Source organism: Stegostoma tigrinum, chromosome 19, assembly GCF_030684315.1.
Source record: "Stegostoma tigrinum isolate sSteTig4 chromosome 19, sSteTig4.hap1, whole genome shotgun sequence".
Taxonomy (NCBI): Eukaryota; Metazoa; Chordata; class Chondrichthyes; order Orectolobiformes; family Stegostomatidae; genus Stegostoma; species Stegostoma tigrinum.
The window spans coordinates 32715229-32730208 of NC_081372.1; the positions used below are offsets into that span (position 1 = coordinate 32715229).

A 14980-nucleotide genomic window follows, 5' to 3' on the forward strand; every position below is an offset into this window, starting at 1 on the left:
AGTCCTGGGAAACTGAGCAGGTTTGGCAACATTAGTGTATGAATCCAAATTATAAATTTATAGTGGGCCTTTGCTCATCTTCACTTTGTCCAATAAATTAAACCTGCAGCTATGGTGTGAAAGAGAGACTTTGTCACACTATTACAGAAGTTACATTTTTTAAAATTGTTGCTGTTTCTTTAAAAAGTTAGTCTGCATTCTCCAAGAGTCTGTCATCTCAGAGGGATACCTGTCGAGTAACCTGCTCAACGTTCCTTCATAAGAACGCACCGCATATAAATCTCCAATTCATGCTCTTAATACGGTGCCTAATCCAAACATTTAGGATGGCTGTGCCAAAGAACCCAAATTACCCATTTCACGAGTTTTTCACATTAATTACAAAAGGTTTGTTTAGAACACAGCTGTTCATGCTGACGACGCTCCAAGTGATATGTGTTTTACTTTTAAGTGTGAAATGCTAGCAAACGAGTAGCCAAGTTCAATGGAGCAAATGGAGTTTAATTAAATCAGATTAAAACAGAAGCTAACTTTATGAGGATAAAACAGATCTTGCAGAATTTATGAAGTTTGGGTATGAAGTATACCTATGTAGTTCCATTGCTGTTTTATAAAATTGGGTGCATTTAGTGAAGTTCTGACTGAATTAAATCCACTTTACTTATAACTGACTTAAATGAAATGTTGCTGTTCAAGTGCGACATATCAGGGAAAAATAGATTAATGCAGCTTGTTCAAACTTAAGATATTGAGTTTCATTCTAAATTGCAAATGTGTATTTACCTGCTCTCCATAATGTTGTCCTCTGTTCATTATTTGAGTTGAAAGCCTTTGCAAATGAATGAGATTCCAAAAGACAATCCAGGAGTTTAAAAAGCTGCTGTGAAGTCATATATCGATACATTCCTTGGTCTTGAGTATCTATATGAATGTCAGCATCAATTGAATCCTTCTGTACATAAAAATAATCGAATATAAATTCATGACATGTCTGCACTTGCTCCAGTGACAAATATAAGATATTTTCCTAGTGAAGGCAATGGCCTAGTGGTATTACTTCCCGACTGTCAATCCAGAGACCTAGTGTGTTCTGGAGACATGGATTCAAATCCTGCCTAGTGGAATTTGAATTTAATTTAAAAAAGCCTGGAATTAAGAGTCTAATCATGACCATGAAAAATCAATGTTAACTATTTAAAATGCTGATAGAAATATTAACTGTTTTCCTGTTTCCAGCTAGCTTTCTCTCATGTTAACGTAGAGACCCAGGTAATGTTCTGGAGACCCTCACTGGAATCATGCCATGGCAGATGGTGGAATTCAAGTTTAACTTGGGGGAAAAATAATTGGAATTAAGAGTCAACTGATGACCATTAAATCATAGCCAATTGTCATGAAAAACCTACACAGACCAGACTGAGTAAGAACCCCAAACGTGTGTGCATGTATGCATATCTACTGCATATTCTGAAATATTCCCTCAAATGTCACAACTTCAAAATCAGTAAAAGGTAATTCAAAATCAAATGGACTGGATTTTTTGAGATTACAATGGTAACAACAAACTGATAATCCCTCACTCAACAGCAAGCCATTTCCTTGCTGACTGTGTCTCAAATCAAACTCTACTAGAGCGTACAAGTGGGACTGAATGCTCTGATATGTATCAGCCCAATTTGAGCATTAAACATGCAGTGAAGGTCACAATAGGTCATGTTGAATACAAGACCCCCTCTCACTCAGTGGTAGAAGTCAGCTGACTAGCAATCAGACCAGCTGTAACAAATAGCCTCACCCAGAGTTTAAGTGTAATATCACTTACCAGATACATAAAACAGTTCGCCTCTTGGCCCAGAGTAGAGAAAACACCAATGTACAAAGATATTAAGATTCTCTCATTCACTGACCGATCATTGATTTTAGTATAGGAAGGAGCAATAATTTGATTTAAGTTTTAATAATTATTAGCAACATGTAATATTATAAAAGAGTTCTGTAGGCAAATAAGCTATTTTACCTGTACAGCTGCCATAGTTTCAGCATCTTCCTTTTTGCTTGTTGCTGGAAAGAACACAATGTTGTCTATTGTTTGGATTAATTCCAGCTGCACGACACATTTGATGAGGAGGGCAGCAAAGAGTTTCTGATCAGATATTTCTTGGAAAAAATGAGCAAAATTATTGAATCAATGGACAGTTCAAGCAACATTCATTAGTACAGGGATTTTTAAAAAGGGCACAAACATTTTAAATGTGTATTTTATCATTCATGTCTCAATGTGGGCTGTTGATAAAGCACGTGGTGGTACCGACATTCCTGCTGTACAAGCTTACCAAACAGAAAATTTGCAAGTTATCCAATGTAATGCACTCAATATCATCAAGGGCTGATCTCATACACCTTTACATTTGCTCCATATCTGTCTATTTGCACATTGCTGCCAATATTAACTGCCTGTCCCTAAATTCCCCGGAAAAGGTGCAAGTGAGCAGCCTTCTTGAACAAGTGCAGTCCATTGTGGTGCTGGTAGACTTAGGTGGGTATTTCAGGATTTTGACCCAACAGCAATAAAGGAATGGAGATATTCTTTTAATACATGACTAACAGAGAATCCTGCATCTCGTGCTTACCCATCCACTTGTTACCTTTATTCTTTTTAGTAGTAGAGGTCATGGATTTGGGCAGTTGTAGTGAAGAAATTCTAATACATTTGCTGGCCTCTGCTATCACATCAATTTTATGCCAGGTGCAGTGGTTTCACTTATCCTTTTATAAACTCCATTTTATCAACAGAATGGAGACTGTGAAGTTGTCAGAATAATATGATAAAACAGCTCGACTGCTAACCTTTTTTTAATCTTATTTGGGATAACAGGAGAACAAGTCAGCTTCTATTAAGAATGTTGATTCACTTGTCACAGTCATAATGTCTCTAAACATGTAGAGAAGAGGTTATGTCTAATGCCCTGGAGGACATGGGCTTCAATCCTATCGTGGCAGATGGTGGCATTTAAATTCTACCAACAACCTATAAAATCGCAACTGTGATGAACGTTTGTGAAATAGTTATTTTTTGAAAACTTGAATTTTGAAGTGGACAGAACCACGTATAGATATATGTCTGATTTGTATTTCTATATTGGACCATTAGTCATAGGAGCAGAAACTAGGCCATTTGGTCCATCAAGTCTGCTCTGCCAATCAATCGTGGCTGAGAAATTTCTCAACGGCATTCTCCTACCTACTCCCCGTAACTTTTGATTCCCTTAACAATCAAAAAACCCATCTGTCTTAATGTACAGAACGACCTGGTCTCCACAGTCTTCTGTAGCAATGAATTCCATAGATTCACTACTCTCTGGCTGAAGAAGTTTCTCCTCATCTGTTCTAATCAGTCTTCCTTTTATTCTAAGGCTGTACCCTTGGGTCCTAGTCTCCTACTAATGGAAAGATTTTCCCAACATCCTCTCTGTCCAGGCCATTTATTGTTCTGTAAGTTTCAATTAGATTCCCCCCCATCCTTCTAAAATCTTTAAGTATAGACCCAGAGTCCTCAAAGTTCTTCACATGTTAAGCCTTTCATTCTTGGGATCATTCTTGTGAACCTCCTCTGGACCCACTCCAGGGCCCATACATCCTTCCTGAAATATGGGGCCCAAAATATTGTAAATATGGTCCGACCAGAGCCTTATAAAGTGTCAGACGTACATCCCTGATTTTATGTCCTAGTCCTATTGAAACAAATGCCAACATTATATTTGCTTTCTGAACTGCCAAGCCAACCTGCAAATTTACCGTAACAGGATCCTGGACTACGGCTCAAGTGCCTTTTCACTTCAGATTTCTGAAGTTTCTCCCAATTTAGAAAAGAATTTATGCTTCTATTCTTCCTACCAAAGTGCATGATCTAAAACCTTCCCATGCTGTATTCCATCTGCTACTTCCTTGCCCACTCTTCTCAAGTTTAAGTCTTCCTGCAGCCTCCCTGCATCCTCAATACTACCTGTCCTTCCACCTATCTTTGTATCATCTGCAAACTTAGCTTGAATTCCTTCATCTAGATCAGTAGTGTATAAAGTGAAGAGTTATGGTTCCAATACTGACCCTTGTGGAAAACCACTAGTCCCCAGCTGCCATCAACAGAAGGACCATTTTATCCTCACTCTGCCAGACAGCTAGTCTTCTACCCATTCTAGCACCTGGTCTTTATCACCAGAGGCCCTTATCTTACTCAAGAGCCTCCTGTGCGGAACCTTGTCAAAAGGTCTTCTGGAAGTTCAAGCAGATAACATCAATTGGCTCTCCTTGGTCTAATCTGCTCATTATCTCCTCAAAAGAATTCTCACAGATTTGTCAGGTATGACCTTCCCCTGATGAAACCATGCTGGCATTGCCCTATTTTACCATGCACTTCCAAGTATTCAGAAATCTCATCTTTTGCAATTGACTCCAAAATCTTACCAACAACCGAGGTCAGGCTAAACTGCCTGAAATTTCCTGACTTTTGTTTTACTCCCTTCTTAAACAGAGGGGTTATAGAGCGACTTCCAGCTGACACGATATTGCATAGTTAGAAGAAGAAACATTTTATTTTCATTTTTCAGTCTGGAGAATTGTGAAGAGTTGTCTGGAAATTTGTACACATGCATTTAAGTGAGGCATTTTTAAAATCCCCTTGAGGTGAATACTTCAGTGCTCCAAAAATAAGGATGGAAGCAAAGAAAACCTACTGCTGGTTGGCAACAGCAGTCTGGTATCACAGAAAACAGAAATATCTAGTAGCAGTGGTTAACGTACTGTGGTGTTTTTTGCTTACCGATCTCCAAAACAGTCCGAGTCAAAGGCAAGGACTCCTAGAGATGGTTTAGAAGTCAGAGAAAGACTCCAGAAACAAAAGGCTTTAAAAAGTGTCAGAGAAGAAAACATCTGACGAGGCTGGTGAATGCATGAGTGTAAGAGAACACATGCTTAGTAGTATGTTTGATGTGCACATATTTCAAAAGGTCTCAAAAAGGGACATTAACTAAAGACTATCAACTGAAAGTAGATATTTGCCCAAAAATTACTAGTACAGATGTATACAATTAATAAGGAACCTGTAAATGCAAACAGAGTCACTTTTCACGGAGGTTTGAATATCTCAAAGATTGTTATGTGTTAAACACTGACTTTTGGTTTTAGATATTTATAAAAACACCATTGAAAATGGTTCTTACTTTGTGTGAAACAAATTATATTTTTTTCACGTGTGTAGTTAAGTTTTAAACAGTGGAAGCCCCTTGTGACTGTTCAGTGACTGACCAATGTATTCAACTGCAGAAATAAAACCAATGGCCTATCAAGCCTGGCATTGTTCTGGAATCAGTACTACTATTAGCTGGGATCATAAACACTAATCTCCATAATGCAGACCATGAAACTATTGATGTTTGCAGTATAAATCTCTGGTTCAGTAATGTCCTTTCTGCCATTATATCTGGTCTGATTTACATGAGACTCCAGATTCACAAGAATATGTGACTGACTCTTAATTGTGCTGTGAAGTGGTCTAACAAGACAATTTGGGATGAGCAACAATGCTAGCAAAACACACATACCAAAGGAAAAAAGCATGCAAAAACTCAAAAGAATTAAATCGCAAGCTGACACGGTCTAAACAGTCAGTCATTACAGCACAGCCAAATTGCTGAGTAACTTTTTTTTGCTGTTGGAGGAAATTTAGAACAGTATACTAGATTAAGAGATTTGAAAATTCAATTAATCAGTATCCTGATTATAAGCAAAATATCCAACATTTTGGCTGTTCACATATCTAAAATTTAAGAACCATATGATTATAGGCCCTGAAATTATGTTTTGTTGCAGCTTAAAAACAATACATAATGCCATTCATGTACATGTGCTGACATGAGTCATTAGACAGTCAGCAGAAGCAGTGGGATTATTAATTTATTTTTCCTCACCCTGTGCAGAGGGCTCACTAAAGTTTTTGAAATATTCACCTGGAATTTATACTTAATCGTTATTGGAGCAATACTTCCTATTTGAAGATTATTCATACATGGCTGAAAGAAATAAACACTTTGCAACTGTTCAGGAAAATCTTGCTTGGATGTTAAAGACAAACAGAAAATGTGGAGCACAAATATGTAACTTACTTGCATGTGGTCTATTCTTCCAAGTTTCATCACTAGTGTTAGATACCTGGCTTTGACCTTTTTCAGAAAGGTTTCGCTCTGTACTGCAGATTGATTGACGGTCAACTTCCAAGTCCTTTAACAATGAAATGCATCATTAAGTTATAACAGAAAAACTAGCACTTTTTGTTAAAAAAAGGAAAACAGCCTTTGGGTATTCAGGCCTTTTCATTATTGTGATTCAAATTACACTCACTGAATTCTTCTCAGAAGATTCTTCTTCCATGCCCGTGGGTCGCCAGGCTAAAAGACTATATAGTAAATACAAAACAGATAATCACAGTAAGCCTGTTGAGGTGCCATCAGGCCACAATTGATTGAGTATATCAAGTAAATATGGAACATTAATGCAATGGCTATAGCATACTTTTTCAGTTAAACTTTCAATGCTGAATATGAAAAAGCACACAAACATTTAAAATCTTGTCAATATATGGCAACATGAACTTACGCATGGGGAGCAGTGGTCTTGAAAATGCCCAGCATGCAAGCACATGTTTTATCCCAGACTGAAGGACTGAATTTGTGCCCAGTGTGTATAACCACATTTTCTAAACAATTTGTTCCTGATCGGGCCAGTTGTTCATTATCTAGAACGAGATGAAAAGGATCAAGGAAAAGAAATTAAAGTACTTGAAAATTGCAAGAAAGATTTCAATATATTACATCACCCATTCAAATCAAGTTAAGTTTCAAGATGTCAAAATACTAAACATTTGACTTCTCTAGGAGGCAATATTATGCAGTCAGCAAAACAAATTTAATTAGGCCAAGAATGGTTTAAGAAAAAAATCTCTGTCCCACTTGTCCCATGAAAAATAGACAGCTATCTGCGAGGTATTATGAGAATGGGCATACTGAGCTAAAATTTCATTGAAATCACAAGCTGAGAGACACATTACTGAAGATTTTCATCCTGTGATCTGCAGAACAAATAGAAGATCATAAAATTCCAAACAAACAACAGCTAGTACGGTTCATTCCAAGAGTCACTGAACTTAGATGGCAAAGCAGTGATGTAAAACAACATCAACAGAAGGAGCTCATTTCTCAAAAAGCCTGTAAGTAGCTCTTTGAGAGCGGTCTCCTTGCCTTAATGCAAGATGTGCAGTGACTCCCACCCACCACCCCCCCCCCCCCCCAACCCAGCCCCAGCAGCCCCCCAACCCCAGTGACTCTTGCTGGAATCTATTTCCATAGATGTAGAAGGCGGGGACCTGTTCTATGCAATCAAAAGGCACATGCTCAAGTTTTACACATTTTGATTTACGCAGGAGGTTTGGAAGTTTGCAATTCTCTGTTGCATTCTCCACAGCAAACCTTGGCCAACCAATTATTCTCTAGTGTAAATAGCTGTGATTGTTTGAAATTTGGCATTTGTGTATTTATTCTGATGAGTTCAATATAAAACGCTTTGGCAACATGTCTCTTTTTCAGCAATATTCAAGTTCTGGACTATCAAGCGACAATTTAAATGGTTCTTAATACATTTTAAAAGTTGATCTGTACATAATTCCTGAATAAAGACAAATGGGTTACCTTGCTGTACACACCAATGTAGCTGAGCAAATATATCATCCAATAGGACATGATTTAAAACTTCATAGAATTGTGTAAAAACATCACAAATAGCATAAAGTGCATGATTACATGTAGTTGTCATCCATTCGGACTTCTGTGAAGAAACAGATGTAGCATTCAACTGTACAATAGACATTCATTTTACAAAAGTAAGTGAAACTTAAATATACAGTTGAGATAGTTTTTTTTTAAAAAACTATTTTGTCAAGCATATCGCATATACCAGCAGATAATGGACTGAACATGGGGCTCTGAAGTTGTGACTGTCAGAACTTGACTGCACAATGTCTTTATCCACTCAGATTAGCTAATTAGAGTAGATGAAACAAAATATATCTAAGAGATATTGATAAATTTTAAGCAGGGTGACTGCAGTATTTATTTTGGGCAATTTTCAGAAAGAATCCATCATTTGTGAATTCAGCAAACAGTTTCTATGTTGAAACATTCATTCATTATATGATGCAGAAGGGGGCCATTCATCCCAGTGTGTGCAGACTCCTACGAGCACCATTGCCCTGGAAATATTGTCTCTTCATTTGTCTAGTTCCTTCTTGAAGCTGTTGAATTTATATTCAGGTTATAAATTCCATGTCATAACAACTTGCTACCAAGTTTATTCCTTTCATTATTCAAGTTTTCTGGAACAAGCTGCAAGAGCATTTTGACTGGTAGCCTGTCCAAATAATTATTACTTTCAGTTATTCTGGATCCTGTGCAACAAAGGATCAAATTAAAATTTGTATAAATCCTACTTCTGCCTTACTTCAGTTTGCTGCTCCGGAAGTTTCATGTTATCAAATATCCGAAAGATAATCCTAAATAGATCTTGCCACCAGTGTTCCTCAAATGTTTGACCATAGCTTTTAATGATTTCAAACATCACAGTAAGTCCTCTGAAAGAGAGATTACATGAAACATGTAACTAAAAATCATAGTTGCAACATATCGACTCTCCGGTTCAAACAAAGGCATCACAATGGAACTGTTTCTTACCTTGTACGAACATCCAACTTACAACGATTAATTACACAGGAAAGCTCAAACAAAATTGGAAACCATCCTCGAACCCATACTCTATCTCCAGGAGCAACATTCATGTCATCGCTGGTGTATTCCTTCAGTGCCTAACCAAATACATGTGAAATTTAATCAGCTAATATAAAATCTATATTATCAAAGTATCCTGGTTACAATAAAATCAAATCACTAAAAATGACAAAGACTTTATTTCTATCCTGATATAGATGGTGGGGGTGGGGACTGGAGTCCCAAAATACCAGGTCTTAGTGGATTCTTTCTAGGTTTGGCACAAATCTAAGATTATGGTCCAGTAAGGTTACTTTCCACATCTAAAATAATCAAAAAGTAAATAATTTTAGGTTAATTGACACTTTTAATGCACAGGTTTGTATATAATAGAGCATTGCAGAACTTTTTCCCTAGGCCGCAGCTCATCCTGGAAATTTTAGTCCACCACTTGATTCCTTCTCAATGCCTCCACATGACTCAGATTTAAAGTCGATTGTTAAACTCTATCTTTTCGACTATGCTCTCGGTGATCCAGACCAAAACCTGTGACTTTGGCACAAAGCCACACTATCTAGTATCACTACTGTGACACTCAAATATTAAACCATTTTCAAGGAGCACATAAGTGCAAGTTTCTATAGCCTGAGCTTCTTCATTCAATTCATGGAGGCCTCACGCTAAATGATTCAATATATAAACAGAGGTCTGAACATTTTAAATGCTACTGAATTGATGGATGAAACAGATTTACCGTTTCGTTGCTTATTTAGATAATATATCTGCATGAGGCATTTTTGACATAACTTTGCACAATATCAATACAATAAATATTTCATAATATAAACACAATGAAATAATTTGATTGATAGCAGCAGTTTAACAATTAACATCTGAATAGATTAGTACAAGCCAGCAACATTGTATTGTTACCAATGTCTCAAGGGTGACATACTTGTATCTGAATCAACAGCCATAAGTTCAAGTCCCCATACACAAGTATGGGTAAATTCTCCATTGCTGTACTGAGGAAGTTCTGCATTGTTTGATATAGAGACATTTGATTCAGATGTTTAACAATTTCTCCTCTCTGGTGGATGTAAACATCTGGTAGAAATATTTTTTCTCCCCAAGATCGGGGAAGCTTTGCCTGGTTTCCTGGCCTATAATCACTGACCAACAACACCTCAAACAAATTATCTGCTAATAATTACACTGCTTTTATGAAATCTTACTTTACAGAAATTCGCTGCGAAAATTCCTGTAGCACTAAATAGAAAGCTGTTTGGAATGCCTTTAGATCATGAACGATCCAAAATAAAATGGAGTCTCTTATTCTTTTTTAATTGGTATTAACTCACTTGTGGTCGCTCAGATACATATGTTGCACAGTGTCGAATAAGTCTGATAGCCTCCATGCAGGTGTCAGGAAATGCAGCATTACAAGCAAACTCTGCCAAACATTTCACAACATCCTGGAATGAATCAATGGCTGCTGCAAAGTGCTTCTTAAAAACATCCGCTAAGAGACAATCAGAAGAATAATTGATCACTCGTTGTCTGTCTAGTTTAGACACACTACAGCTGCCAACAGATTTCAACCACAAAGACAGTGCCAGAACTAAAATGACAATTTTCAGTTCTTTTTTCATCTATTAAAGAACTTTCAGATATGAAATTAAATTGTGCCGCTTACTTTGAGCTTTTAATGCACTATGATTTATGTATAAATTTATATATTTATCTGTGAGGCTTGACTAAAGTAATTCTCAAGAATATGAGTTCCAACAAAACTTGTACTACAACATTTAATACAGAAAACAATTACAGATAATGTGCCCAGTAGTCTGGAACGCCAACTCCACAATCGGTTCGTCGTGGTCTGAAGCAGCTTGGTGGAATACGGAGAAAATATTTTTCCATCCTGAACGAATATTTGAAGCCTGTGAATTTACCATCTGCGCAATGCACCGAATGACCATGTCCTTTATCGTTGGTGACCTGAGTACATATTAAGAAAGCATATTTGCTTTTGCATTATAAAAATTTAAGTTTTGTTGCTAAGCTTCTGATAAATTTGCTGAAAATAATTATGTACTCATACACCTGCAATGAATCTCTCCTTTCCAATTATTTGTACTGAAATGTGCAAAAATACAGTTCTGCAGATCAGAAAATAAATTGTAACTATTACAGATCTGAAAAGCTAAAATACAGTAAAATTTTATCTTCAAATGTAGTTTTGCATTTATTATAAATTACACTATGTAGATCCAAAATGGATTATGAAGAATTTGAAATTTTGCTTCATATAGATTTAATCTTAAAAAAAATCCTATTTTGGCATTCTCACATAATCCAGTTCCATATATTTGAATTAAGGATACGTCAAACATGCTGTGACTTGCCCATCTTTGACAGTTTTTGGAGGATACAAATTTTGAAATAAATCAACCAGGGACAAGGAATGAAAAAAAATCAGTAAGATAGGGGGAACATTTCAAAACTTGTTTATCTTGCTCAAATAAAAAAAAAGCTTATATCCTGGGATAAAGTAACATTTTTAGCTCCTTTATGATAGAGTACTTCGATTGCTGATGTAATTTGAACTAACAACTATTACTTCTTTTGGTCTGAGTTGTCCACATCTTTTGGCATAACTAATTCATTCCATCCACATGTACTCGACTTCACGCACCTTCATGAAAATATCACCCTAACTTCCTTTGCATTTGATCTAAAAACTTGTCAGAACCTCTCCAGTGGTTTTTTCCTTCCTGTCAGAATTTTGGGTGTGCCAATGTTGTCTTTGGCCTGGTGCTTTCATCTGTACAGTCCCATTCCACAGTATATCTAAAAATGAGGTCATTTTCTACCAGGTAGATGCTGATATTATCTACCTTTATTGTTTTCGCATCATCTCCAACTTCAAAAAATACTGCTGTATGAGCTAATTGCCTTAGAAATGAACTGGAACCAACAACTTCATTTCAGGATTGAACCACTATTTGCCTTTGTTGCTTGCTCAAGCATAACGGCACTGAGCAACATTTGAGCCCAGCTTAAACCCTAACACTGAACCACTACTAGAATTGACTAGTGCAGTGCTGAGGATACAATGCATTCTGGCAACTTTCAAGTGGAAAGGTGATATTGGAACAGCAATAACCCATGCATGTACCTTCAATACAGATAAAATTATACTGACTTCACAACTAGCAAAAACAATAACATGCATCTTCAATGACTTCCTTGTAAAAATTACTGGTGTCTGACCTACTGGAGGTTGGTAATGTGTGAAAAAGTATTGTTAAGAAACAACATGAGGGAAATAAAGTTGTTGATAAAATGTGCTCCTACGTCTAATTCAGTAATAAAACTAATATATTCATACCTGTTCCTCTTCATTATGTGCTCAAATGGTCTCAAGAAGTCCTTTTGGAACCGAAAGTTTGCTAACTCTCCCTTCTCCAAAAATTTCATTGACAGTTGTCTTAAAGAGTCAACAGCAAAAATGGCAACATCCTCATTTGGATTGCATCCAACCTGTACCAGAATACAATAAGTTACTTGTGAGCAACAGAATCTTGTGCTTTTGAGAGAGAACAGTTAGCACGTCCACTAAGTTCTTCATGTATTTAATGGCTTCTTCCAAAAATACTTGCAAAACACATCAAAAGGCACAATTGTTTGTATGAACTTTGGACCTTAGCCAAACGAGAAACTTATTCAGAAAAGGCAATATCAAAACTGTACCTTATTAAAATGGTCTCCAATCACTTCCCAAATTCTAGACCACTGAAGCCTGATTCGACCCATGTTATAGTACGAAATTTCCACAATCTTTTGAAGACTGAACATGCGTGGATGGTGAGGTGAACCCAATTCATCCATAGACACAGCACACAGCCAATGAACAAAATCAACTGGTGAATTGAAGGGAACATTCAAAAATTATTTCAAAATGTTTTGCAAAGAAATCCAACACATGCCTTGGGAACAAAAAAATTAATTTCTGCCTTCCAGTTTGTGTCTTTGCCATTCTCAGTCTTCAAGCCACTTGCTCTTTCAAACATATAGAACCTCAGTTTATAGTTGGCTGATGTAGTATTTCATATTCATAACTTAACATGAATCTGCAAATTTGCCTTATCGTTCCTTTTTCTTTGCTGAACATCCCTTCCACGTGTTCTTTTAGGAATAAACTCAATCTTGAGTTTAACAATGTTCGTTAGGCAGCTACGTAGTTGACACTATCTGTACATGAACATTGCAACCACTTGCTGAAAGCCTACTGAAAGCTAACACAATGTGAGAGAAACGACCAAGTTCAGATGTGTGATTAGATAAATACTGTGGCATTCAAGAATGTTTGGGAGTAGGGGTGTTAAGAGCTTAAGTGTGGCATCCAGCAAAACTTCCAGAAGATGTAGTTTGGCAGCAATTGGCATGTCAACTCGAGGGCTTCACTTTAAGTGTGCCCCTGATGATAGAATTCTGATAACAATGGAGGAAAAAAGCCAGGTTCGCATTTAGATAGTACCTGATCTCAGCTCTGAAACTAAGATCAAGTGATTTATATTCATTAATATTTGAAATGCAGTAAAAGTGCTATGGAAGCTTATGTTGCAATCAGTTTCCACACAGTAAAGATTTAGCAAACACAAAGGAAATTAATAACAAGCTATTCTGTTTTGGCTGGTGATGGCTGAGGGAGGAATACTATGCAGGACACAGAGTATTCTCTCCCAAAACTATCACAAGGTTCTTTTCGGGATACTTAGCAATTAAAATCAAAACTCTTGATTGCAGCTTTGAAAGCTGCAATCTCTTTCACCTTGACAACAAAAGGCAGTGGATGCACAGGAATACCACAACACTGCTTGCAAGTTTCCTACCTAGCCACACACCATCCAGACATGGTACAACATCACTGAACCTTTGGTATTTGTTATGTCAAAGTCCTGGGACTTCCTCCACAACAGGTCGAAGGGTATTTAAACCAATGCACTACAAATGATTCAAAATGGTAGCTTAACACCACATTCTCAAGGGCAATTAGGAACGATAAAACAAAAAATTTTGCCTGAAAGGATAAAATTCAACAAAGCCTTAGTTTAAAATCACTTCCAACAATACCTTCACTAAGTCAGCTTCCCTAATCCATGAAGTAGGCAGTCTAGATTACATGCCTGAGTTTTCAAGTAGGAACTTGGACAACTAGGAGATGCCAAAAGAGGGAGCAACTTCAGAAATTAGCACAAGATCATGTGGAAATTCGAACAGTTTGTAATCAACTCATGCATGCTGAACGTGAAGACTTCTTGATGCTTTTAATAGCCGGAACAAGGAAATTAAACTGTCCACATGGTGGCAGTCTATGTATCTGAAATTCGGGATGCTTTTTGCCTAGATGTTCACATGATAGTTTTAATGGGAGAGGAATGAAAATTCTTGGGACAAAACTAAAGGACACAAGTGGTTCTGCTGAAGAACTACAGTTATTAATGTTTCAGATTAACATAGTATTTAGAGTCGAAAAAACTGGAACAAAGGAATTAAACAAGCAATTTATTTAGTTAGCTTAATGGCATGTGTTGGTTCAGTTCTGTGAAGGCAGGAAAATAAACTGAATAACTTAATTCCTCAGTTTTCCTCTCATTACTCAACCCTAAATAGTAAATTGCAATCTACCTGCTGAGTGAATGGAATGGTTTTTGTCCCGTTCAGTTGCCTGCCCCTCCTTGTTTGAAGGGATTAGTTCTGGAAACCAGACATCTGTCATGCTTAAGGGACCATTCAAGATTTCCACAAAAAATAAGATTAATGCTTCTTATTCTGCCCCAATAATATGCCTTAATCTAGCATTAGGAGTGTGCTTTTACTTATGTCATTTTTTTTACTCTGCAGATTTCCAACTGCAACTGCTGGCAGGTGGTTTTGCATTATAGACTAAAGTCCACAAACAGCAGAATATAAACCAGCCAAACTTATTTGATTCAGGGAACTATTTATTTCACCAGCCTGGATCTAGATCAGAACCCATATTCACATCCAAATAGTGACAAATCAATCAAGAACCAACCACCCATCTAAATCATGGATTTATTTCACATCGTTCATTTGAAGTTTGGTAGCTTAAATTGAGCTTCTAACAAATTATTCCACACACA

At 36.9% G+C, this 14980-nt stretch overlaps 1 protein-coding gene across 3 annotated transcripts in view; it reads right to left on the bottom strand.

The window, feature by feature from the left end:
* LOC125461242 (brefeldin A-inhibited guanine nucleotide-exchange protein 2-like) overlaps positions 1-14980 on the bottom strand; it is a 91536-nt gene that overhangs the window by 12457 nt on the left and 64099 nt on the right. For all 3 annotated transcript variants that reach the window (XM_059652807.1, XM_048549762.2, XM_048549763.2), the window contains exons 25-36: positions 12564-12733; positions 12202-12353; positions 10636-10808; positions 10169-10329; positions 8775-8905; positions 8545-8674; positions 7737-7872; positions 6649-6787; positions 6394-6448; positions 6159-6273; positions 2018-2157; positions 784-952 (exon numbers count right to left, since the gene is read on the bottom strand). In XM_059652807.1, coding sequence (XP_059508790.1) covers positions 784-952; positions 2018-2157; positions 6159-6273; positions 6394-6448; positions 6649-6787; positions 7737-7872; positions 8545-8674; positions 8775-8905; positions 10169-10329; positions 10636-10808; positions 12202-12353; positions 12564-12733 — 1671 coding nt within the window. The remainder of the gene's footprint in view (positions 1-783; positions 953-2017; positions 2158-6158; positions 6274-6393; positions 6449-6648; positions 6788-7736; positions 7873-8544; positions 8675-8774; positions 8906-10168; positions 10330-10635; positions 10809-12201; positions 12354-12563; positions 12734-14980) is intronic.